This window comes from Tamandua tetradactyla, chromosome 18 (genome assembly GCF_023851605.1).
Source record: "Tamandua tetradactyla isolate mTamTet1 chromosome 18, mTamTet1.pri, whole genome shotgun sequence".
Classification (NCBI taxonomy): domain Eukaryota; kingdom Metazoa; phylum Chordata; class Mammalia; order Pilosa; family Myrmecophagidae; genus Tamandua; species Tamandua tetradactyla.
In genome coordinates this window covers 48,369,345-48,396,689 of record NC_135344.1, presented here as the reverse complement: position 1 = coordinate 48,396,689, position 27,345 = coordinate 48,369,345, and the positions used below count along the sequence as shown (strand labels likewise).

Below are 27,345 nucleotides of genomic sequence, written 5' to 3'. Positions count from 1 at the left end.
TCCAGCCATACCACCCTCCTCATCTCTGACTCCCACTCGCGCTTCCTGGGTGACTTGCTCAGGCTTTCCCTGAGGCCTGGAATGTTCTTCTCTCCTCCCATTACTTTCTCCTTTTTTGCCTGGAAATCTCCACTTTTAAGACCCAAGTGAAACGACACCTCCTGCCTGTGCAGTCAAAAGGAATCACCTCCTCTGTATCCCCACCACACTTTGTACACACAGTTCCTTCAAAAAGCCGTACTATGGAAATTATCACCGGTACCATGGCAGTCATTTAATACATATTGAAAGAAAGGATGAAAAAGAGCATTAAATGCAGCTAAACACTGCTTTACAGTACTTTCCCAGGCTGCTACCAGCAACCCAGCATGAGGAAGCTGCTTTCTCAGCCACTCCTGGGGGGTGGGCTTCTCATATCTGGGGGGTCCCGGTGCCACCCGCTCCTGTCTCCTGGTTTTCTGCTCACCGTTTCGCCAGGGCTGCTGGATCAGCAATTAGACCTTTAGTCCTTTCCTTGAAGCATCCCTCGTTTCTACGGCTGAATGAAAACCAAAATACTTCCTGGAAAAGTTCAGAAAATTTATGGATCCGTCAGACTTATTAAAAATTGATAAAATGGCAGGGTGAGTGTACTCAGAGGATGGAGCATGGAAATTATTTTTTCATTTATTCTCTGGGAAGAGAGCTATTTTACATCTGCCAAGTATGATATACGCTTTCCTTCTCCCATAATTCAACTCTCTTCTTGGGAATTTTAGATCTATATATTGATCTGCGTAGACTGTTGCCCCGTGAGTCTTTCATCCATTAATCATTGAGTGCTTTCCAGGAAAGGAGGGTCACAGAGTTTGTTTACTCTAATTCTTCTGAAGTTGTTAAAAGATGACCATGTTACAGGACTAGGTCAGAGACCATTTGCAAGGCCACCAGTGAAAATGAACCTTTTTGATATTGCTACAGCTCTACTCCAATGCCAAGAGGCAAAGCCCCTTATCTATAAGAACAGAACAGAAAAGAAGGCTAGACATGGTTTTCCCCTAAAAAAAAATGCTTTGCATAAAACTGGACAGTGTCCTGAGAAAGAGATGGGGCTGCACTCAGCCAGGGTATCAGGGTACTACTCCCACAAGACAAAGAACTGGGTAAAGACTGACTGTGACTCGGGAGCTGCCAGTTGCAGGAAAGACACAACTGAATCTCCCTTCAGTACATAAGCACACTGCCTGAAACTACACCGATATAGAAATTCCTTTAGGAGATGGTGGCTATTAGTCATTCATACGGTGGTGTAATTTAGATTTGGCCCATGGTCTTCCCTTAACACATGACCACAGTCAATTATTTTCCTCTTAACATGAACCACTAATGGGAGATGGGAAGAAAGGTGACAGACAGAAGGGAGTAGGAAAAGTTGGTTTTGGAGACTGGGCACTAAGTAGAGAGAGAGACAGAGCTGAGAGTGGCTCAGACAAACAGAGGTCAGTAGGAGAGCTGGGTGCACTAGGAGAAGGGGGCAGGGCCAAGGGGTGAGAGGCCCACAGGAAAGAGGGTAGAAGGCCTGGGTATAGTGCCTCTCCCCCAAATTCTGGACCAACAATAAGAGCCCCTCAAGCATTCTGGTGTGACAGTTGTAAACAGGGCTGGTGAGAAGGAAAACCCAACCTGCCACTAAACTCTTGGAAACCTGGTCCATAGCCCCACTTCTGCAAACCCTGGGCCCAGTTATGAGCTGGAATTCAAAATTTTTCAGATTTGGGGAAGGCAAATCAGCAAAGATATCATATTATTAACTTCACATCAGCTTGGGCCATATTAGTTATGGAAGAACATGGGATTTTCAGGTCCTTTTAGATTTCAAAATTGTGGCTAAGTAATGGTTGACCTGCCCTTCTGTACTGACGGACGGACAGCCTGAGGGCCTTTCCACTGCCCTGGGCACGCATCCCCCTCCTCCCCACCCAGCAACTGAAGGGGATTGCCTGGCACGAAAGGAGACCCCGTGCCCTGCGCCTTCTCAGCCTGCAGGTCACTCACCTTTCTTCCCTACCTCTGGCAGGGAGGGCTTTGGCAGCAGCTGTGGTGCCTGGGGGATGCCCAGGGCTTGCAGTCTGAGAGCCGGAGATCCATTTTGTCTCTGCCATTCACTGATTCTGAGACTTTGGGCAACGCAATTAACCTCTCAGGGCTTCAGTTTCCCCACCTGTAAAATGGGAATACTCATCCCTCACATGGTTTTTTGGAGGCCTGAGTGATGTATTTGAGGCTAAATAGCCTTACATACTGCAGACTGCTTATATAAACATAAGATACCATCATCCCTACCTCTACATTATTAGGAAAATAAAATAAAACAATGTGCGAAAGGGTCTTATACACTGTAAATCACATGCAAAAGTGAAGTTTGATTATTATTGTAAACCTCTGGCCACAGAAGAGGATGTGGCTTCCCAGGGCTGGGGCCCGGCTGGGTGGGGGTAGCCCACACTGTGTAGCCAAGAAGAGCTGACTTCCTATTAAGCCCCCTCTCCAGTCCCCGCTCCCAGCTGTGCTTGTTTGGTAAAGAGAACAGATAAGAAAGGAGCTGAGGTCCACCTTGATAAGGGTGGGAAGGAAGGATTACAAGGGGGACGTGGCCCTCAGGGCGCCTGGCCAACACCATCTCCTCTGATAAACCCTCCACTGGCCATGGCCCATCACGGCTCTCACCACACTGGGGCTGGGGGGACACCAGACCTGCCACTCTCGCTTCACCTCCTGAGCAATCCCCTTTACCTCTCTGAGCCTCAGGATGCACAGCTGCACGTTTAAAATCCTAATACCTGCCACACAGGGTTATGGAAAGGAATGAGTTAATGTATATGAACCTCTTGCATACATTGTCAAGGATGACTCACATATGAAGTTACTTATTATGGGAGTAGGGAGCTGGAGAAGGGGGTGTGGTGGTAGCCCAGAAACAGAAGGATTCATGATTAATGGGACTGAGCTCCCAAAGTCTCCAGGGGAAAAACAGATCCCTCCTGGAGCAGGCAGGGGAAAGCTGGCTGCGAAGCATCGCAACCGGGCACAGTTCTCTTCCATGGGCCTGGACAGACCATTACAAGGTACTGTTGAGATTGAAAGAATGGACTCCTCAGCCACTGGGCACCACATGAGTTATTTTGTGTGCTCTGCTCTGGTTTGTTTCGTTTTTAATTCTGGGTTTTTTCAATACGTAGATTTTATTTTTACGTGTGAGGCTGAGCCCTGGAGAGCTAACAGCATGGCATTTCACAGGTTTGATGTGTGTTTTAACTGCGAGCAGCTGAGCCTACTGCAGAGCTCAAACCTGAGCATTCCAGAGCACTGTACTTGTGGTGCATGTTTGGGGTTGGAAAGGGTGGATGGGGCAGCTCTGGGCATTGGTGTGAAAGAGCCCACGCTTCCCTGGCCAAGCCCAGCAGAATGGAATGGAATTTATGTGAACACAAATCCATCGTATATGCACTTGAGGGATTCATATTTCCTTATTCCCGAGATTGACTTCCTTTGCTAACTGATTATTAAGATGGGAAGATTATTTTCAAGAGGCCTCCTCCTACAAAACCACAAAATTCAAGGTATGACAGTCTCAGAATGGTTCTGTGCCAGAGACTTTAGTACAGAGATAAATGATTTTTAGTTGTTTTCTCCTTTTTTATTTACTCTTCTAAAATCCTTACTGTTTTGCTAGAACACTGCTCTGTCATAGGTGAAGAGAAGGGCATTTCCTATAGGGAGCAGTGGCTAAAAATTAGAAACCAAGAATTTTTTTTCTTCCCTTCCCAACCTGAATCCCTGAATCACAGATTAATTTGACAAAATTAGCTTTTAACTGTAAAATAGGGATCAGACAACTTGCACTTCACTGAGTCTTCGCTTGCAACTTAATTTGCATACAAGTGCATGACGTGATTTAAACCATGTATGATGCTCCAAAGTGGACATCAGGACAGTCAGGTTAAACATTTAGGAAGAGTCTAAAACCACATCCATCCCAAATAGCCTCCTAGTTTATCTTGAAAACTCTCTCCTTAATGTCTTTTTATTCTACCTAGAATTTCCTTCAAGAAGAAAATATACATACCTTGCTTAGTAATGTCTTTCTTACATAAGGGTATGTCCCATAGATGATAGAACAATGCTGTACTAATATTCTTAGCTTTCAACATTTAACCAAAGCTCCAGGTTCTATGTAATAAGGTCGTAAATTATCTGCACCTTCAACCCAGATTTTAGGATTGCCATCTCCATCACCTAGGATTTCGTTCTGCTTTGGAATTTCATTGTCCCTGTTTTGCAAGTCTGAGATGTTGGGCTGGCTGGTGACAATTTCTTAAGAAAGTGAATTAATGACTTGCATTGTCTCTCCAGACCCAGGGGGCAGGTTCTCCACGCTCCTCTCCCAGCCACACCATCAGCAGGCCCATGCCCATGCCCACCCGCTCAGCATCAGCCGGCTCCACCCTGACTCACGCACCGCAGGACTCGCTCACGGGGGTAGGGGGAGATGTCCAAGAGGCTTTTGCACAAAGTAAGTGGCTTTGTTTCTACAGTCATGTTCTTGGTCTGGGGTGGCAAATAAGTTCACCGAGGTCTGCAGAGTGGTTGAGAGTGGGGACAGCTGCTGCCACGTGTGCATTCTGGGACCAGACCTGGCCTGCGGGACATCTTAGAAACTCCCAGCCCCTGCCCCTCACTTCACCCTCCTACCTTCCTTTGGCTCCTATTGTCCTACCTCATTTTCCAGTGAGTTTTTGCCCATTTGAGAATCTGGAAATCCATTCACCAGTATCCCAGAAAACTTGGTGAATAATCTATTTTAGAATTCTGGAATATGGGCGGGCCACGGTGGCTCAGCAGGCAAGAATACTCGCCTGCCATGCCAGAGGACCCGGGTTCAATTCCCGGTGCCTGCCCATGTTAAAAAAAAAAAAAAAAAAATTCTGGAATATTTCATATTTAACTAGTGTCTTCTCCTTTACATTAAAGCCAACCCAAGCCTAGATTAAGGAGTCCCAAACCTTTAGCCCTGAAATCACCTGGAAGAACTTTCACTCATTGTATAGACTCCTTGTCCAGATGCCCTAAAGAGCTGAATCACTGGTTCTATAACAAGGGCCTGCGAGCTTAGGCCCCCTTGGTCAGGGGAAGGACACAGGAGTGTTGAGATGACACCATTCATTCTCCTACTGGCTGCCACTCCCATTCACACACTGCTGGGCTTTGTCCCACTGCAAGTGACTTGATTAAATTGGAAATTTTTCAATGCTCTTTAAAACTTTTTCCTGCCACCACCTGTTAAATTTAGAGAAAAAAAATCTTTCTGCAGACCCTCACCCTGCTAATTTCATTCCCCAAAGTAACCACTATTTACTGTTGGTCTTTCCCAACATTTTGCCTATATACGGATGCGGGGGATGGGGGTCTGTGTTTATTACATACATTCTTTTTTCACACAAATTAAATCATGCATTGCATTTGGTCTTCAATTTCCGTTCTTTTTTTTTCCATTCTATTTAAATTAGTAATTTACAATGAACATATTCCCATGTCCTTCAGTATAGAGCCAAGGAAAAGAATGACAGTTGACTGCTAGTTTTAAGGCAAAAGGGAGCATAAACAAAATCAAGAAGAAAGCAAAAAAAAAAAAAAATGACTTGAGGAAATGATTTCCAGCATATGTAACAATCACATTTCATAATTTCAGTTATGCATAAAGCAAGTAGAGATCAACAAGAAAAAAAATCACAAAACAAGAATAGGTGAAGGATATGAACAGATGGAAGAAGAAATATAAATCGCCAAAAAAGACAAGAAAAGGAATTCAACTCATAAATAGTTGTGGAAATACTATTTTAACAAATATCCCCTTTTTCCTAGCAAATTAAAAAAAAATTAACATCAATAATATCTAGGGATGGCAATAGTATGAGGAAGCAGACCCTCTCATCCACTGTGGATGGGGCATAAAATCTTAATATATTTTAAAGGAAGAGAATGATGGACCCTCTGTCCTGTTAGGAGGGAAAAGAGGATGCATAATAGGGCTTTTTGCTTCTGAACACTAAATATAATTTGAGTTTTTGATGGTATTCACAAAATAGCTTCCTTTTTAAATGTTTAGAAGGAAAAAAAAATGTCCTTTCCCTAATTTTGCATTTACAATATTTTAAATCAATTTGAGCTTTCTGGTATAACTAATGGGTTTTTTTTTTTTTTTTTTTGCCTATTTACTTTGATTGCATTTAATTTTATGTATTACTATTTTATTTATTATTACTTCCTGGAAAATGACAGAATAAAAATCTGGCCAATAAGCAGTCACTACCTCGCAAAGAGTTCGTGCTACATAAGTTCATTTTGAGTCAGTTCTTTAGAATCTTGAAACTTTTTCTCCAATGATATTAAGATAATTAGCCCTCTGTACTGTCTCCTCCTTGTCCCACATCCAGGACATCCCGCAAATACCCATTTAACTGTGAACGAGAAACATAATACTAATCCTTCTCTACCATAGAATGCCCTAAGCGGAGTGCAGTTCAAGATACATCTCCAGGCATATATCTGCCCATATCGTGGCAGCAGGAGCAAGAATCCTGGTCCCTTTTCCACAGTCTTCGGTCTCCTATTCCCAAGAGGCACCTGTAATGCCAGGCAGGCATAGGAGACGGAGAGTGTGGCAATGGAGGTCCGAATCCAGCGAGCTCAGCAACCCAGGAGCGGCCAGAAATTGAGCAGCAGCTGGGAAGGCGCGGCTCTCCTGGTGAAAGCAGACTTCCCATCTGCACTGTGTTTCCTCAGTAGAGTGATCACATGGAACGGACCATCACACTTTGTGCCGAGGGACCCAGTCTTGTTACTAACACTGCCCCTTTTCACCTTCAGAATTGTCCCAGCTTAGACAGTAAATTATATATTCACCCATCATTGGTCACATCTTACACCAGTGCATGCACACACCGTAAGCATTGTGTATTTTGTTCAATATCAAGAAGGAGAAATCTTCAAAGTTTTCTTGGATGTCAATGGAAATGATAGACATGGATGTCAAATGGAAACGCAAAAATTTGGAAAGAAAGGCTTTAATTTTTTAAAAATTATTTCTTCTCCTCCTAAGGTTCAAGAAGAAATTTAAGGAATGACTTACTAGTGGCAGCAGATTCCATCACTAACACCATGTCCTCTCTTGTGAAAGAGCTAAATTCTGGTGAGTTTTTGATCCCCTCTCAGTCATCTGCTCTTTACAGAGGGAACCATGGATGTTAGGGATCCTTCTCTATTGGAAATCTGCTCATTGTCCCATGAAAGTATTTTTCAAGATCCATGTGACATTTTGCTGGTGTGTTCAGGGCTTTTACTAATGCTTATATTTTGTGGATTAAAAGACTATTAACATGTGCTCAATGCAAAAAGTTTGGAAAATGCATAAATAATAAAGGAAAGTATTAAAATGAATCTATAATCCTAGAATCTGAAGATAGCCACTGTTAATATGTTGGTGTTTCCTTCCAGCCTATTTTTGTGTCTATACTCAAGTTTACATCACTAAAAATCTCTATACAATAACTGTGTAGATTTGAAATATCACTGAAAATTCTCTCGGTTTATATATCTATCTATACTTTTGCATCTTGTGTTTTATCCTGGCATATAATGCATTACCCTATGCCAGTAATGTTCTTCCTAAACAATATTTTGTCTTGTGATATACTGTATGGCTGTCCCCCTATTTGGGATAACATTACATTGTTTCTACATTTTCACTATTACAAACTCTGCAATGAATATGTGTGGGCCCAAATCTTTCCTAAAATTTATGATTACTCCCTTAGGATGCCATGAGCCTAGATTTTTATTGTACTTACTTGTTTTACATTTGTTTGAAAAGATATCTATACATTAGTTTCTGAGGCTATGATTTCAGCTAAACGCAGTCAGTGGAAATCATGGCTGTCTTGGTGAATATAGCATGGTTTATAAATGCATCTTAGTCAGGAGATGCTGCGTAGTAGAGAATGTATCATTTTGTATTCTTCTACTGTCAGTTGAAATGTTAGTTCCAAGGTGAATCCTCTTCTGGCTGTCCAGCCTCTCCAGGTTTGTGCTTTCCATTGTATTACACATGGCACTGGAAGGCAGATAGGTGCAGGGAAAGAGATGGGGCCTTGGAACCAAAATGACCTGAAATCCAAGCTCTCCATGTATTAGTTGTGTGGCCTTGTACAGATTACTTACCCTCTCTGAGTCCCGAATTGCTTATCTCTGAACCTGACCCAGGTGAGATATAATATATAAACACCACCTGACACACGAAACAAGCATTCTTTAAATTATTTGTGTGCGTGTGTGTGCGCGCACGTGTTTATAAGCTTTGGAATCAGACACATTTGATTCACTTCTTTTCTTGGTACTTAACTAGTCTCATTACCTTCAACTTTAGTTCCTTCTCCAGTATAATGAGAGTAAGAACGGTAGTCCCAGCTCCCTGGGGTTGAAGTGAGATAGCAAATGCGAACCCCTACAGGAAACTCTGATCCTTCTAAAAGCCAGGTACCTCTTCCCTCACTGTATAATGACTGCTCTAATGATGTTCCGTTGAAACACAAGACCTAATTTTGAGATTATCATCAGCCAGAGATCTTAAAGGAGTGACTGGCAAATACTTAAACATGTACATAGTTTCTATAACAGTTTTTAAAATATCTAGCATTCATCTAGTGCTCTGGAGGTGTAAAGCATTTCCCTGTACCTTTTCTCATGTTCCTTCTAAACAAGCATGTGGCAGGAGTAAGACAGGGGTTACCCATTTAAAGCGAGGCCACCAGGGGAGACAGTTAAGTGACCTGCCTGAGACAAAGTGCCAGGCAGTGCCAGAACCAGGATTTTATAAACTAATTTAGACTCTGTTCATGTGAAATACGTGATCATTTGAATGAAGCTAAACTGAGATTTATTCTTACGATATCTCCAAGAAAAGGAATAGAGTAAAATTGCAAGAGACTATTCTACTTATACCTCACAGATTTTTAAACATGTTAACAGTATGAATATACCAATAAATACCTTACCAGTTACTAATAAATCTCATCTGCTCCTCAAAGCAGACCTAGAAAGATATCTCTCTGGCAGGACTGTGATCATATAATTAAATTGACAATGACTATAAGAAATAAAACATGAATAATTAAAAAAAAAAATCCTTGGATTTAAAATTCTTAAAGCCTCTCTAGCTAAAATTAAATTTTTAAACCTAGATTCCTAAACTTTAACTTTTTAAAATATTATTTTATTAACTATAAATGCTTATATTAATACATAAACTATTTTATTAAAATAAAAATAATAAAAAACAAAAACAGCATAGCAAGGGTTTCAGGCCTAAAGCAAGATGCCTAGAGAAAGAGAGATATGAAAACTGTTGCTGCTATCTTAAATTAAGAATTACTAAATAGAATGCAATCGTGGGAGAGCACACATCATAAATAATGACGAATACCTACCGCCCTGGAAACGATGAATACTGCTAAGTTTATACTCTTACCATACTTTGAATTATTAAGTGAATGTAATATTTTAAGATCAGTATTTCCTAAATTAAAGTGATATTAAGCAAAACTGACAATTTTAATGTAGACTTTTATAGAGGGAAAAATGAAAGTATTAAGGAATAAAGTCAGTTATTAAGAAACAAAAATTTCTCATAACTCTGAGATAAAAAGAAATTCTGGATACCAAATATTTTCTAGTAATTCATGTCAACATCAATTCTCATTTGGAAAAAAAAACCAAACATTTCTCTAACTTACATACAGTAACTGATTAATGTCATATATGCTGTGGGATCAGTTCTGCTCGGATGCTTCTAGCCTGGTATTTGCCAGTCACAAAAATCTAGCAAGCCGTCTTTCATTTCTTCAATTGTACCTAACAGAGGCGGGGAGTGAAACAGAAAGTAACGTGGAATCTGAGTTTGCACGGACTCAGTTTGAAGACCTGGTTCCATCGCCAACCTCTGATAAGGCTTTTCTAGCTCAAATCCACGCCCGAAAGCCGGGGTACATCCACAGTGGAGCTGCCACAAGCACCATCCGCAGTGACATGTGAGTATTCTCTGCTCGGGGCTTTTCTCTCGGCTACAAAACAATCTGCAGGGGACTATAAGAAAATAAAAACTTGGTCCTCTGTTCTGGAAAGAGATGATGCATTTTCCCTGACTGTCAGAAGAGGTAGATTTGGCTGGTCGGCTTCTCTCCCTCACATTTTCAGGGAGTATCAACAGCCTAAACCAACCGGTGCTTGCTGAGAGCTTGGCTCACCCAAAAGTACTCGGCCAGCTGTGCACAAAATAGTATAAAAAATTGCAAGGAGCAAGTTTTTGCCTTCGAGGAGCTCAGAGACTGGTTCAGGAGACCTCATCCTCCCCTCCAAATTTAAGATTGATTGTACTGCTGGTGGACACCCCTGTTTGCACTTAGAGGACCCCAGGATTCTGCAGAGGTCTCTGTTCAGAACGGATGTCCAGCCGGCAGCTGGAGACGCAGAGAGGTGTACGTTGGAGGCAGAAATTCTTCTTTTTTTATAGAAAAAAAAGTCCACTTCTTTGCCCTTAAGGCTTCCAGCTGATTAGACAAGGCCCACCCACATGGTGGAGGATAATCCCCTTTAGTAAGAGACAACAGATTGTAGATGCCAATCACGCCTACAGACTACCTCCCAGCAACATCTAGTTGTTGTGACCACACAACTGGAAACCAGAATTAATAGGATCATACTGGGAATTCAAGTAAGCAAATGTCTAAAATCTCATTATAAAGAAATCCAATTTGGATGACTTTGTTGAACAGTTAGTATTTCATTTAACATGTATGAATCTGATCATTTGAAAAATTATTTTGGAAAATTTTTCACCCAGGTGGGCTGTTGTAGCTTGACAGAAGCCAGCAGCGTTGGTGACACCCCACTAGGCTGTCAGTGACCCTGGATCAGGGCAGAGTAGCCAGGCAGAGGGAATGAAAGCTGAGAAGCAAAGACAAAGCTAGGCCACACCCAAAAGGCCGAGTTTGGGGAGGGAAGGAGTCCCCCAAAGCAAGGGGGCCCCTAGGAGAACAAAGCGGTGGGCAGAGGCTTACCAAAAGCTGGAAGAGAGGAGTGCTGGAGACTAAAACATTGCAGAAGGGTGATTATGCTTGCTGTGAAAAGTACTTCAGACTAGTCTAGAAAAAACTTGCTGTTTTAAAGACCCAAAGAAGAAACGAACCAGAGGTCTCGTTGGTGTTTTGGACCTTCACCCGAGTAGTGAGTAAAAGACTAGTAATAATGTGGAATTATAAATACACGTGGTTTAAAAGGCAGCTGTGAAGCGACGCAGTGTAAGATCAAAACAAAACAGTTATAACGCAATTTAAAATGGCAGCATGCTGCTGCTGCTAATTTTAGTTTGCTCCCTTTTCCTTTTTATCTACAATGTAGAATTCTTTTGTTTGTTAAGTTAACATGGTGAATTAATGTTCATCTGTGTTGCCTAATAAATACATATCTGTTTGACTTTTTATAATTGAGCATTTACATGGTGGTTACCTAAAATTTCCTTGTTCCAATCCTAAAATCTAAAACTGCAACTTAATCTCCCCCAATCCTGCTGGCCTCAGTGTGCTGGGAGCAGACCTGGCTTCCACACAGGCACCAGGCAATGGGGAGGGAAAGTTCAGAGGGCCTCGCAAGACCCAAGCCTCCAAAAATAAAGAGAACATGTCATATGTATATAAATAATTATGAATAAGGACTTTTTCTTATTCATACACCTTAGTGAAAAAGGTCACTTTTTAGCTATGTATTTCATGGTGGTATGGAACAATTTAAATGGCTCTTTTAGATTCAGAGCTAATATAAATGTTTAACATCAAGAGCTATGGGTTGGAGTGTCTAGCTGATATCCTGAGATTTGGTTTTACTATAAAAATTAAGTGTGAGTGTGTGTATTACACAAGGTGGGTTAAATTTTAAACAAAAGTTCCTTAAGCATTATTTCACTAGAGGGCTCACTCTCCTTTTAGAAAGTGTTATTGCATTCCATTAAAAAAGCCCCCAGATTGAGAAAACTTTATATCCCCTCAATAGACAAACCTTTTTTTTAATTTGAAGACCATTTAAAAGGCCAACCCATACCTGTAAAACTTAGAAAACATACATAAGAAATGATCACCAGGCTGTCGTAGAAAAGTTATATCGAGTATCCCTTGATTGTATATTTCTCCAAACTGACCGAGTTTTTAAAAGCTTTCCTTCAGGTAAAAGAAGCCTGTAGGAGCGAAAGTAAATTGGAAGACTACAGAAAAATAGATATGCCAACAAAAATGCAGCAGACACACAAATTCCACTTAAACTGTTCTTCTAAGACGTGTTCCAAGGTGCCACCTGTGGCTTATTCCTAGGGTTACCGAAGATGGAGACCCCTACATGCGTCCTGAGGATGAGAACTATGAAAATGACTCTGTCCGGCAGCTGGAGAACGAGCTCAAGATGGAGGAATACCTGAAGCAGAAGCTGCAGGATGAAGCCTACCAGGTACCAGGGAGCCAGCCCCCACCCCGCCCCCACCCCCGGGCAGCTGGGCCTCTTACATTACTCAACATCAGTGCCTTCTTCTTCCTTCCTCCCCATGCCGGAGTGTCTCGACTGTGCTCCTTAGTCCATGTTTCCATTCAGTAAAAATGTTAAACTTGGAGCTGCCACTTCACCACATTTTCTTACAAATCGTGACCTGGAAAATGAAAAGGGGCCTTGTTGCATTAGCAGAAGCATGATGATAAACAGTTACCTTTTCCCTCATAGATTTAAAAAAAAAAATGATACAAAGGACAGGGCACAAGGGAATTGAATAAGTACAAGTAACTCTCCTCCCTTAGGAGGGAAGTGGGTGAAGTGACCCCACCCCTGGAATCGTTTGCCTCCCTCTTGGCTTACTTCATGCCAAATGTAAACAAGGGACAAACCTCACCAAGAAATATTGGGGGAATTGTAAGCCCCATGTTCAGCAGGGTGTGGATGGACAGGTTTTCATATATACTAGTGTTAGGTAAACCTTCCAACTAGAGTATATGACTCCATCTGAGAATTCACTGAACATAACACATGCAACTGGGAATAAATGTCACTATTAACTCATCCTAAAGGCAATGCCGTTTTCCCCCATGGAGATTGTTCTACCGCCTTGTTTATCTTTCTTGTATGTTCCTTTTCCTCTAATGCACCGGTGTTTTGCTGGGATTGTGGAAGCTCAGGGATGTTTACCTGCTCTGGGTCTGCTGTTCTCGAGGCCCTGGTGGGCTGTTTCATCACATCAGGCTTTCTGTCAATTAGCCGGATCAGCTTCTCCACATTCTTAGTCACCAGTGAGCCTCTCATACTCTGTTAAGTGAAGGAAAGAGAAACAAAGAAAACAAACTACTATCTGCTTCTCGTATGTTTACATAGATTAAGCCTTGAAATAGTTTTCCAAGAAGGTAGGAGAAAGGGAAATGAAAGCCAACCAGCCCCACCTCAATAAAACAAAAAAAAAAGTTTTGCCTCTGTAGAAGTTTCCGTTAGCCTTTTCAGCTTAAATAACTACACTTCAGAAGTGAACAAAATGCTGGCCTAATCTTACAAAATAAAACAAGAGTGGCTATATATACAGATCCCTGTTCCAAAGCCACAGAAACTGTCAAAGTCATCTGACAATCAGACCCATGGGATGTGCTCTTTCTTTGCTACTTCTCATGGCCTATCCACAGAAGGGATTTAGCTTGGAATGAAGGTGACAGAGCATCTCGGGGGAACACTGAGGGATGGCATGCCAACACTTACCTCGTCTGGCTCCACTGCACAGAAAGAGAAACATGGAGCTAAATAACCAGTGCTCTGGCCATGCCATTGGAGGTGCAGTTTAGACCTCCCTTTCTGAGCTCACCTCCATTTCTGAACATTGATAACGACAGTAACTGAAATTCTAGAAGTTCTAGTCTTTTACCATTCCTTATAAAATATTAGATTTGTATTTCTTTTAATTAATTAGGAATTTAACCTTCTACAGGTAAAACGAAGGAAAACTAGTGGCTAAAGAGCCACTTGGAGTTCCGGCAACTCTGGTAAATGTTAAGCTCTTATGCAGTGCGTTATGAATCAGTTTATAGCTGGGAACTACTGTATTCATTATGTGAGTGTGTGGGAACTACCTAGACTCAGAACTACCTTGCTCCTTCCTTTCCCTTCCATGCGGAGTGACTTGAGGGGGTCAAGGACGAGACAGGGACTGGAAGAATACAACAGGTCTGTGTCTCGCCTCTCACAGCATATGCCCTGGAGAAGGTTGAGGTGGTTTTCCTTGAATGCTCTGTGAACATGTGACCATTTGAAGGGTCAGGATGTTAAAGCCGTTCACTGTCCTCTCTCCATCTTTGTGCATGGCTTCCCGCAGAATAACTCACCAGCTTGACCGCATCACAGACTTGACATGTCACCTCTCTTGTTTGTGTCCTTTGTCACCCACAGGTCAGCTTGCAAGGTTGAATGCAATATCCTTTCTCACTCTCCTCTCAAGTAAGTACCCTCTTATTTAGGAGGAAATGTGGCCACTGTACACTGAATTCTGATGACTTAGAACCTAAATTCACAATCAGCCTCTCTTAGATGTTTCTGCGTAATGGAATGTGCTCCTTTCTTGATGATATAAAACAACCACCCCAGTCTATGAAACGTTTCATTTGACTCCAGAGGAGATTTGGTAGACATCTTTGGGTATTAATTTTTTTATCTATTCACTAGGAAAATTGGCACAGAAACATCTATGACACTAGAGTTGCCGCAGAAATTGTCTGTGGCTATGAAGCTTTCATAGCCATGTGACCAATCCATACTGTTATCCAAGTTTACAACTTCTCTAGCTTTAAGAAGGAAAAAGTCCAAGCTTGATCAGCACCTCTAAGATGGGTCCTTTTTAGTCATGTTGGTACATAGAGCCCAAAAAAAGCAAATATATTTACCTTAACAAGCAAAGTAAAACCATGTACTCTTAAAGAACACAAAAAAATCAAAACACAAAAGGGAAAAAATTCTGGAGCCTTATATTTTTAGGATAGCTGATTCAAATCCATTGTGGAATTCAGAAAGATATAAATTCATTTTTAAATCTTTCATATGGCCTGTGATCCTACCCCAAGGATCTACCTAAATACATGGAAAATCTTTGTCTGCTACTATCAATTATCTCCTCATAAATTGTTAATGTACAGAGAGTGACACTTGACTGATAGGATAACTTTAATAGACTGTTTGGGAGCTTAGGCTCTGGACTCTAATCGACCCAGTTTCAAATATTGATTCTTCCGTATCCTAACAGAGTAACCTTCGGTAAATTATTAAATCTCTCTGAGCCTCAGTTTCCTCTGCACAACATAGATCATAACACCTACCTCATAGAGAAGTTGCATTAAGTGGGACATTGTTTTAAAGAGCTTAGTATGCTGGCAGACACACTTGATTATGCGTGTATTCCATAAATGTCTGGCACTATGCTCAATGCTTTATGAATAATCAATTCAGTAACTGGGAACTGCTATATTTATTATGTGAGTGTGTGGGAACTACCAAGACCCAGAAATAGCTTGCTTTCTAAATTGGTCCTAAAACCAATTTAGGTCCTGGTTATTGTGCAATGATTTGATACACCTTGGGCCACACTGTCCCAGAAGTCTGGATGGTCTCTCTGGCTCCAGCTAATGCCCATTGCAGTTCAAACTAACAAACCACTTATGATAATCTGGGGCATTGGCCCAAGGACTTGAGTCTGCTTTAGTTACCCAAGCCTTCTCCAACAATGGAATCCCTTGAAGCTACAGTGCGATTGACAGTAAGTTCCACCAACTCTGGTTGCTAAATTGAAAAAGGGATATATCCCTTTTCAGTTTCAATTACTGAAGAAAACCTTCTAGTTCAAACACTACTGACCCCTGTCTCAGGCCTTCAATTAAGATTAAGCAAGTAAAAATCATGACATAATTATTATTATGAAATATACTTGGTGAACCTTTTTGATGTGAGGGAAAGAATCTCATTGGCCACACTCTATTCTAGTGCCCTTTGACTTGAGAATGCTATCCCACATGCTCTCTTGATTCATTATGACTAGAGTGAAAAAATTCCCTGGGGCAGTTTCTGAAAATATTCACTCCAATTATAACAAACCTAGTCCCAAAGGAGAAAGTCTTTTCCTTTAATGGCATGTCCTTTTTCTTAACTCCAGCAATTGATACTTGTTGTTCTGTACATTATTTAAACATTGGCAGCTAGTTCTTAGAAAACAAATTTAAGCCTAGTAAAACATCCTTGACATATATCCAAATTAAAAGTGGCAATTAGTTTTATACTTAAAAGCCAAAAATTCCAGCACTCTGAAAGTTCTTAGGCCATCCTTTTATCACTGTTGCAAATATGAAAAATTAAAAGGGTTTTGGCCTTCTGCCATTTACTGCATCCTGTGGCCTGCCTAGCTGCCATTCCATGTGAACCAACCTGCCACTAATTGAGCCATTTAGGCAAAAATTGTTGAAAACCTGATAGAAAGCTGCAGAAGCTAGTGGCATTTCATCTTTTCAGCTAGCTCTATCCAATTATAATTTTCTTAAAGAAGTCAAGAAATACAGCTGATATTTTAGAACCATTTATATTATTTAAAGCATTTTGTTTGGATTCTATGATTGGGTTACAAGAAAAGAAAGTATCCCAGAGCATACATACCTCTAATCCATGAGTGCTGAAGTCAACCTCATTGGAGTAAAGTCATTAGCCATCAGTGAGGCAGGCAGAAGTAGGACACTTATCCTCTGCTCAAAAAGACCTTCAAGCATATTTAAAGATCAATATGGAGAAGTGAACAGAGGGCAGGTGATGGTGGCACAGTGGCAGGGTTCTTGCCTGCCATGCCAGAGACCCGGATTTGATTCCCAGTGCCTGCCCATGCAAAAAAAAAGTACATAGAGCAGAACTTGATTTACTGTTTTCAACTAGCCACTTTTGAAGAAACAGTATACATAATGGTTAGCACTCAAGCTGTAGAGTTCACCAAGATTCCATTTGGGCCACTCTATTCTTTAATTGATCCCTTGACCATCATCTGACCACAGGGTACACCACTCTCCTTGGTCAGCCACTTCCTAACTTTGGATTTATTTTTAAATTAGCATGACATTCTGATGGTGGGTCAGCAGCCTCATCTCCCCTGTTTGAGCTGCTTTACCCTGCCAGATGCCTTCAGGTACCTTTTAAGCAAGAGGCAGCCTATAGGACCCCTGGGCCTCTCTTTTAATGGTACAATGGCACGCAAGGTCTTAGGACATTAGTTCCTGATTGTCATAGGATGGGAGTAGAGTGTGTATGTGTCTGTGTGTGTGTCTGTCCTGGAAAAGAGGGAGATCCTATGCTTCATAACCCTAATTTAGGGTACATTTTCCATCTCTTAAAAAAAAATTACACATTCCTTATTCCCAGGCAAGCTATAGTCAGACAGATGATGAAAGTAACATGAAAAGTGATGATGATGGAGAGTGCTGCACCCACAGAGAGGAGGAAGACAGCAGCCTGGCAGCTCCTGGCCGAAGAGAACTACCACCACCCGCAGCCGCTCCCGACAGGCCCCCCCAAAAGATGTGCTCTGCTGACTGCAGTGCAGCTAACTTTTTGTTCTGAGATTTGTAGTTCATAGGTGTGTGTTTTGAGGAGGGGAAAGAAAAAAAAAACTTTTGTTTAAACCTAACGTATCAGCTCTATCTTCTGTGACATGGTTCACCCCGGGAAGGAACACAGCCCGAACCCCATGCAGCTGCTGCACAGGGTGGCAGTATTAACAAGATTTTAAACCTTTGCACATGATATTGAACCTGTTCAGTTTACAATGACAATATTAATACTGTTTATAGCTAGAAGTTTGATTTCTGGATTTCTGGAGATTTTAGCAAAACCGTTTTATTAGACACTGTACTTTTTTTTTCCCCACGGCAACTGGGAAAAAACAACCGCTTGCAATTATTCACTCACCCTGAAGAATTTGGTTCCTGGGTGTCCAGATTCAAAGCCCAGAAGTCAAGAAGGGTTCTTGGCTCGCATGTTCTGCAGTTGATTGCAAGTCTCTATGAGCTGTGACTTAGAACCAAATACACCCAGATAACCCATTCTTTGGGGCTTCTTTCCAACTCGGGGTTGTTTTCTTTCAAGATAATCTAACACATCAGCCATAGAATTTAGTGTAAATATGTTTTCCAAATAGATATCATATTCAAAAAAGGCAGCATTCGAATTATATAGACTCTAGTTTTTAAATCAGCACAGATCTTCTTAAAACTGTGAACTATGTTTTGAAATACTCGTTACTAAAGCTGTTTATAAACCACAGGTGCCATACGATCCCCAAATGGACTGGAGTTATCTCTGCTCTTCCATGGTCTTATTTCCTCTCGTTTTAGCTTTAGGGAGCATGGCTTTCACAGCACCGCTCGTTCACACCTTCCCCCCATCACGTTGTTTGGAGGCCTTCAGCTTTAAATGCAAAGGCTTAAAGTGCACTTGCAAATGTTCGCTCCCCTTTTATTTCTGAATGTTTATTGCCTTAGTAGGCCACCTGGTGATTGCATGCCACCTTCTGGGGTCACATGAGAGGAGACAGGCTCTTCTAGGTCGAGCTGGGATTTTACGCTCAGTAAAAAGCTGATGTGCGAAAGAACTGGTAAAGGAAGAGAGGACAAAGTACTCTTTGGATGGTCCTTCTTGAGGGCCCTCTTTAGAGAGATTTGAAGCCCTCCCTTAGGGATGCTGGGGAAAAGAGAAAAATAGTCTTCTACTTGCTTCAGATTTGATGGGGAAAAAAAAAAACACTGCAATATTTTGGATACATTTTACTAATATCAAGAACTCCTCTGGAATTCCAGCTTCTCCTTTGAAAGAAGGAAGAGAATATCATTCTAGAACAGTGATTGGTTCTCAAATTGTGGTCCCCGAGCCAGTAGTATCAGCACCACCTGGGATGTTTTTAAATGCAGATTTTTAGGTCCCACCCCAGGCCTCTTGAATCGGAAAGTCTTGGGCAGTAAGGCCCAGCAATCTGTGTTTTAATAAGCCCTCCAGCGGATTCTGCTTCACTGTAAAGTTGAAGTTAGAATAAAGTTGTATAATAAATTCTCTTCAAAGGCCTTAATTAGAATAAGCAAGAAAGCTTCTAAGTCATTCTCAAAGCTTCAGTGATTAGATTTTGCTTCTGAGGTGGGCAGAAACTTTCTCCTTCCCCCACATACCTGGTCCTTAGTTGGAGGGTACCCAGCAGAGAACTGACATCCTGGCCAGCATCTTCAAGCTCCCTCTCTAGGGGGAACTGTGATGCTCATGACTCTTCATTTGGTCAGCGTCCATCTCCTCGGCTGCCCTTTGGAATGAAATCGCTTGCCTTGGGGAGAGAAAAGCACTTGGGTGGGCATCGGTGAGGAGCTCATTCTGTCCCTTCATGGACTTAATCATACCCACCTCCAGAGAACCAGCCTGACAAATGTCCCTGAACACATTCTGACACCAAAGTGGCAAAACTGCACAGTTCTCAGATTTCTTTGCACAGATGGACTTTTTTTTTTTGCAGGTTTTGTTGATGTGTCTTAATTCCCATCTCTTTTCCACCGCTCATCCTCTGTGAACCCATACCTCTCTGGATGGAGCAGGTGGCCACTGGTGCCTCATACTCAGTTCTTAAAACCAGTACATCCCAACTACCTGCATTGCTGTCAGCTCTAAATCATAGCCAGGTGGTGCCTGAACTCAGAAATCAGACCCTGCAAGTGGCATTCAGTCACTGACTGGACTGAGCTGACATATGTTGTCACTTTGTATTTCTACATCAAAAAGTTTATTTAAGGATTGGACTGTTTTGTTGATAACCTTCCCCCTTGTCATAGCTTTCCTTGCCAACTCTATCACACGATTGTTGATACCATCGTACAAAACCATTGCCAGGACTCTGGAAACTTCTCCAATAACCAATTTCTGACTAACCAGCAACATTTTCTTTCTCTTAGCTCCACGTCAGCACTGAGACCAGATTCAAGCACCCCTGTCCTGTAACCGAGACAAAATGGCGTGTGTTGTTTTGGGGTTTTGTGGTGTTGGGTGGGTTTCTTTCCTTGGCTCTCCAACTTTACTTTGGGGACCTGTTCTAAGTGCAAACCCAGCAGGTTTCTACCTGTCCATTAGCTACAGCTGTAGCTCCCAGCAGTTGTTTCTTCCTTGTTCCACACTGAATCGCACATCTATCTCCCTTGGTGTTGATGGTGTATTAATAAGCACTGGTCTAACATAGCCAACCCTCCCTCAAATCACCATGTAATAGGGGACGGGGGAGGCTGCAATCTACTGTATGGGATTCAGGAATCAGTTGTGGTTGGTCAAGGCGGAAGTTGGGGTAAGTTTGGTTGACAGAGATGGGCGGGAGGATGTGAAAACTGGGTTCTCGAATGATCAACTATAAGGCACAGAAGGTTCATTTGTTGGCAGTAATGTGAACTGAATTGCATTAGGAGTGTGGCCTTTGTTGCGAAATACGGTGCGATTTTCTTATATGCATGAGCCAAACTGTTGCATCCTAATTTAGCACTGATGTCTGCTTTGATTTTGATCATCTTTGTCCACCCTTATTAGTTCTTGGCTGTTAACTGTAGATAGGCCTTGTAAATATGGCAGCCTTTGGTTGCTGCAATCATTTTGGTTCAATTCCACGCAAGGAGCCCCCAAAAAAGAACTCCACTGTGTCCTCAGAAGAAAGAGTGTTTTTATTTTCGAACCAAAAAGAGAAGAAAAATGAGAAGCGTTACATCTTGAAGCTAATTAACTGTAACAAATTTTTAATTATGACTACTGTAATTTGCCACCATTTGAAATAACCAATTCAGAGACACTAAAGAGTTCACAATATTCCTTGGTATTGTAACAAAACTACTATCGTATGGGTTTTTTTGTATTGCTGTTAAGTATTGTTTTGTGTGTGTGTGCGTTGGAACCTACTGGGGACATGTTATATTTTGAAGTGATTAAACTATTTAATTGTGTGTCTATATTTTGGAATGGAATTATTTCTTCATTAAAAATGTTTTTTAAAACACTATATCTTGCTTGTTTTATTCCTTTGTTTCAGTGAATTTTTCCTAAAGCAACATGGAGTCAGTATGTTCAAAGGAGAAAGGTCAGTGCTTGCAGCGTGAAAGCAACTGAACCAAAGAGCTCACCCCACCCCATCTCAGACACAATTTTTAAATGAGATACTATCCTGCGTTTACAGAAAGCCTTGTTATAAGCAGTACAGGAATGAATTTCATCTGCAAAAGGGAGGCAACAACAGTACCTAGCTCTGGGATTGTTGGGTATATTAAATAAGATACACAGAACGTCCATAGCACAGTGTCTCATATACAGACTAGTGTGGGGCCAGTTATGTCAACTGGACTCACAGTCCAGTGACCATTCTCAATGCACAACCTGAAACCTAGATCTGAAAAGGCTTCAGCTCCCACCACATGCCTGTGCAGGAATAGCCCTCCCCTGTGAATCTCCAGGATGTGCTACTGAGCATGAGTCACTCTTCTTTCATGGAGACTTTCCTTTTAGGGCCTTTGGTGACTTTCCTGACAGCTCACCCAGTAGGAACTCTCTTGGTCTATCAGACAGGGTCTCATTGGCTACAAATATAAAAAGGAGTTGGGGTAGGAGTCATTTTTCTCCCAAGGAGGGTCTTTGCATCTATGCAAATTTGCCCACCTCTTCTCCAGATACTAACTCCATAAATAGCAGTGTATAGGGAGAGGCAGACTTTTTCAGCTGCGCTGAGACACTTTCCCCAAGGTGAAGGGTGTTTACATGCTCTACCGCTGTATAAACTGAGAAGCCACTCAAGTTCACAGACAAGTCAGAAATCTGCTACGAAGTGACTTCCTGATCCATTCATATGCACAGGGGACTGTCAACTTCTTTCACTGGAATTATTCCATTCGCCCTTACCAGGCACTCCTGTATACCCCCTTTGCAGTCTTTGCAGCCCTTTGCACTACAGCACTATGGGAAAGGAGACCCCAACATTAAATAAACCTAATTGTTGGAGAGACTTTCTAAGTGTGGGAAGCTTGCTTACATCACCCTAATACTTCTAGTTACCCTGCCTCAAGCCTCAGTGTGATATTTTGTAATCCAAACTACTGCCTAAATGACCTGGTCTTGTCTTTCTCCTGCCTTAAAGCCTACTAAAGCCCTCTGCTGACTGTAATCAATACTTTTGAGTATGGCACACAAGGCCTTCCACTATCTGTTTCCTATGTTTCCAACAACCTCATCTTTCCTAATTCCACTACCCACACTGTAGTTACATCCACTAACAGGTCATTCCCAAACTTTGCTATTTCTCTGTGCCTTTCTTTGTTTTTTGTATTCCAGCCTTTCTGTAAAAGACTACTGTAGTAGGATAACTCTGACTGCTGTATTGAGAATAGAATGTAAAGGGGAAAGAGGCAGGACTAAGGACACCAGCTAGGAAGCTACTGCAATAATCCAGGAAAAAGAGAGGAGGATAATATACATTAGGGTAGAGCAAAGGTGGTCATATGCTAAATATAGTTTGAAAGTAGAGCCAACATGATTACGGATGGATTCGATGTGTGTGAGAAAGAGAGGAGCCTAGGATGACACCACAATTTGAGGCTCCCAAACTGGGAGAATAGAATTGTATTACTGAGGTAGAGACTTTGGGAACAGTAGGCTTTGGGTTTCAGGATCCCAGTTCAGTACCATCATACACTTGAGATGCCTGTTAGATCACTGAAGTGGGAGCAGTGTGATGCACAGTGAGGCCTGGAGTCCAGGAGGGAGTTCTAGGCTGGAGCTATACATTTTGGAGTCTTCATTAGACAGATGATAAAATAGACTGAGAAGCAGTGATCAGAAACACAAGAAAAAAATCAGGAGCTGTGGCATCCTAATGGCCACATGATGAAAGTTTTCCAAAGCAGGAAGTGGGATCAACTGTGTCCCATGCGGTTAATAGTATGGGACTATCAGGTAAGATAAGGGCTAGGAATTGACCCACTGCACACGATCCATTAATTTGATCCTATACAAAGAATTTCCTTACTGTTTTCCATTTCCCAACTCCTGCTTCCTAAATGAAATCTTGAGGAACACTGAGAGGAAATGCACATTTCTTTTTCCGCTAATGGGCTTAAGGGAATTCTTGTGCAGTAAAATAAATCCATAGATTTCCATCTACACACTCCCCTTACAAGCTGCTCCCTTTCCTCATTTCCATTTGGAGAGATCAGTCCACAAAGACAATGCTGGCAATTTACAGATTATTGTAGGCACCATAATAGCCAAATCAAGGCAGAGAACATCCTCCTATTGACTCTGAAAACAGTTTTTGGATGAAACATTATATAGTATCATCTGTTATTTCCACAGGAAGAGTCTTTCTTTTATTAAACTGAAATTTGACATTATATTTCAGAGGAAGAAAGGCCAAATTATAGTACTCTGTTCTCTGGATATATAAAAATGAAGTTTTAAAAACTGCTCTGCCATTTCATGGTAATGTGTGTTTGTACTATTGGTTGTTTGGAGAGCTAAATTAAATTGAGCAATGTATATGAAGCACCTAGCAAGGTTCCTGAATCTGATGGAAGCGCAAAATATCAGTTCCTTTTTCCCCCCTGTGGACTTTAGAATCCTCATTCATAAAATGGGGACAATAATTTTTGTTTTCAGAAAATTCACACAAAAAGAAATTTAACTTAAATATAAGGAAATCTGTTCTATCCTATGAGGAATGAAATGAATAAAAATTAAAACAATACTGCACCTACTTAAAACCTATTAAATGAGCAATCATTTTTAATAAAAACCAGACAACAATAGTGAGAGTTGCATATGTGCTGATGAGACCATACACTTGAAAAAAGTTTGGGTTGAAGGGGTGTTAGGGAGGAGCTGAAAACATTCATACTTTCTGACTCACCTGATAATACTACATCATGGACTCTCTTAAGGAAATTAAACTTTCAGAAAAAATATAAGCAACTTAAAATACAACAGAAAAAATAATTTCCTTTTTTTAAATTTATCTTGTATTATCAAACCAAAACAACATACAAACATGAACATTCTTAACATACAAACATTCCATGCATGGTACACAATCAATGGCTCACAATATCATCACAAAGCAGTATATTCATCACCATGATTGTTTTTTAGAACATTTGCAACACTCCAGAAACAGAAATAACTCACACATCCCATACCCTTTACCCTACCTCTCATTGACCACTAGTATTTCCATCAACTCAATAGATTTTAACATTTGTTCCCCCTATTTTTTTCCATACCCCTTACCATTCCCTTTCATTGTTCACTAGTATTTCAATCTACTCAATTTATTTTCATTTTTGTTCCCCCTATTATTAATTTATTTTTAATCCACATTTTTTACTCATCTGTCAATATCGTAGATAAAAGGAGCATCAGACACAAGCTTTTCACAATCACACAGTCACACTGCAAAAGCTATATCATTATACATTTATCTTCAAGAATCATGGCTACTGGAACACAGCTCTACATTTTCAGGCACTTCCTTCTAGCCTCTTTAATACACCTTAAACTAAAAAGGGGATATCTATAAAATGTATAAGAATAACCTCCAGGATAACCTCTCAACTCTGTTTGAAATCTCTCAGCCACTGACACTTTATTTTGTCTCATTTCATTTCTCTCTTTCCCCTTTTGGTCAAGAAGATTTTCTCAATCCCTTGATGCTGAGAAAAATAGTTTTCTAAATGATGATACATTTAAAATACACCATATTTGGTAGACTAAATGACTAATAATTGGTGAGTATGTAAAATGATGGAGTCACTCTGGAAAACAGTCTGGCAGTTCCTCGAAGATTAAACATAGAATTCCACATGATCAGAAATTGCACTCCTAGGTATATACCCAAGAGAAATAAAAACATGTCCACAAGAAAATTTGTACACAAAAGTTCACAGCAGCATTATTCATGGTAGCCAATTGGCAGAAACAAACCAAATGTCTTTCAGCTGATGAATGGATAAACAGAATTTGGTATATAAGAACAATGGAATAGTTGACAATAAAAAGGAATGGGCAGTGCGACAGTGGCTGGGCAGCGCCATGGTGGCTCAGTGGCAGAATTCTCGCCTGCCACGGCAGAGACCCGGGTTCCCCATGCCTGCCCATGCAAAAAAAAAAAAAAAAAAAAGGAATGAAGTACTGTCACATGTTATCATGTGGCTGGACCTTGGAAACAGTATGTTAAGTGAAAGAAGTCAGTCAAAAAAAAGCCCACATAAATGAAATATTCAGAACAGGCAAATCCTTAGAGACAGAAAGCAAATTAGTGATTGCCTAGGACTGAAGGGGTGTGGGTTGGGAAGAGACTACTAATAAATACAGAGCTGCTGTTTGGGATTAATGAAAATGTTCTAAAGTTGTGGTGATGGCTTCACAACGCTGTGTACCTATCAAAACCCATTGAATTGTACTCTCGAAATGGGCAAATTGCATGCTTTGTGAATTATACCTCAATAAAGCTGTTATATATAAACATAACTACAAAGAGTTTTTTAATGACATGATCAAACACTGACATCTGCTATGAAAAAATCAAGAAAGTAAGATTCAAAAATTTATATGGAACAGGCAATTATGTAAAACTACACATATAAAAAGAGTAAGGGCTTCCAAGGGACATCTTTAAAAGGCTCAACTTCAGAGAAAATGGAAGAGGAGATAAAATTTTGGAAACTGGAAGGCAAATGAACATGTGATTACTGACCTATCGGATCTGAGAAAGTGGAATACTGTACCAGGAACCAACCAGAATACTAAATGCTCAGGAATTGGCCCCTAAAAATGCGTGAGAAAATTAGAAGGATTGGTTGAAAGATTGTGAAAAAACAGATCGCAGGCCCTGTCCCTTCCTCACTCCACCCAGTGACTACTACCCTTCCCATCAGGGTGGAAAACTGAAGGTTCACACTACAGACAGGGTAAAATGGGGGGGGTCTCAGTTCTACAGGAAACCAGGCTAACTAAAGGCTTGGTATTGTACAAAAACAAAGGGATCTAATTATAATATAAACACTAATTATTCCAGCTGGCTTTCTCTTAACAACACACAGAACACTGGGAAGTTCAGCCTTTAGACAGAAGATGAAATGGCCTTCCCTGGGAAATTTGACTAACCCGAAAAGAGAGACCTAAAAATACTGACATGGGCCCAACCAGATCACTCTACACAAAAACTCATGTTCAACCAGTTACACTTATACTGTAAGACTACTAATCAACTATTTAGGCCCCCTCCTTAAATACATGCAGACATTCAAGTGTAAAGCCACAAACATAAACTATAAAAAGCAAAACGAAGAGAAAAAAGGTACCCTAGAAGAAAAACAACTGTGCTGAGGAAATTCAGCCAAATAATGCTAACTTCTAAAATAATCAAACGCACAGGGAACAACGCCTTAAACATAATGTGTAGCCGCAAAAGCCCCAAAATGGGAGTTCCTGATTAGCAGGCTGCGGTACAAAAGTACTGATTCAGGGACTCACTCTCCTTCCACCTTTTGTCTATTTTATCTTCAACAGATGCTTTCAATCTTGCCTTAGGTGTCATCTCCTGCCAACTGTAAGACGGAAAAGAGCATGGGCGACGTTCACGGACTTGAGCGGGGAAGTGTACACATCATTTCCGCTCACATTCCATTGGTTAAAACGCATCCAAGTAGCCACACCCAACCGCAGAGGAGGCTGGGAAATGTGGTTGAGCCGCGCACATGGGAAGAGAGAACATGGGTTTGGTGAAGAGCTAGGGGTCTCTACTACAAAGGGTGAAGAAAATTTCTCTGAGAAACTATTATTGATATCTTTTGAAAGAGAAAAGACATAAATATTTCATCCATGAAACTGGAACAAACTGCTTTAAAAAAAAAAAAAAAAAAGAGCATTCAGAGATAAAAAACTGCCCACGTACTGCCCAGTAAGTTAATATATTGTCGACTCCTATTTCCCCTTGTTTTGGATGGAGTTGGCATGACAGTAAGAACTTTTAGGATCTGCCTGTAGGGAAGTTGAATTGGAGTTTAATTCAGATTAAGGAGGACAGATCTCTGAAATATATAGGTACTTCTGTGTCTGGCTAGGCTATTACTAGTCATCCTGTGGTAGAAATAGATTCCAAGGAACGCCCAGTGC

General features: G+C 41.1%; 1 protein-coding gene and 1 long non-coding RNA gene across 21 annotated transcripts in view; one reads left to right on the top strand and one right to left on the bottom strand.

Moving 5' to 3' along the window:
* DTNA (dystrobrevin alpha) overlaps nucleotides 1–21,197 on the top strand; it is a 383,081-nt gene extending 361,884 nt beyond the window's left edge. For 7 of the 13 annotated variants that reach the window (XM_077135645.1, XM_077135648.1, XM_077135646.1 and 4 more), the window contains 5 exons: nucleotides 4,393–4,552; nucleotides 7,139–7,228; nucleotides 9,953–10,121; nucleotides 12,453–12,585; nucleotides 20,109–21,196. In XM_077135645.1, coding sequence (XP_076991760.1) covers nucleotides 4,393–4,552; nucleotides 7,139–7,228; nucleotides 9,953–10,121; nucleotides 12,453–12,585; nucleotides 20,109–20,249 — 693 coding nt within the window. In that variant the 3' untranslated portion in view covers nucleotides 20,250–21,196. Of the gene's footprint in view, nucleotides 1–4,392; nucleotides 4,553–7,138; nucleotides 7,229–9,952; nucleotides 10,122–12,452; nucleotides 12,586–14,550; nucleotides 14,599–17,544 lie in introns of all 13 variants that reach the window. The other 6 variants (XM_077135652.1, XM_077135656.1, XM_077135657.1 and 3 more) reach the window with 4 other exon arrangements.
* Nucleotides 260–26,814, bottom strand: LOC143662174 (uncharacterized). 8 transcript variants are annotated; one of them, XR_013165200.1, is made up of 8 exons: nucleotides 26,704–26,814; nucleotides 19,341–19,489; nucleotides 18,091–18,162; nucleotides 16,795–17,007; nucleotides 13,312–13,428; nucleotides 12,642–12,781; nucleotides 2,035–2,200; nucleotides 260–561 (listed from the first exon to the last, which is right to left on the bottom strand). It is a non-coding gene; the product is annotated as an uncharacterized LOC143662174 (long non-coding RNA). The 8 variants fall into 8 exon arrangements; XR_013165197.1 differs by having other exon boundaries at nucleotides 18,091–19,489; XR_013165199.1 differs by having other exon boundaries at nucleotides 16,795–18,162.
* Nucleotides 26,815–27,345: the final 531 nt, after the last annotated feature.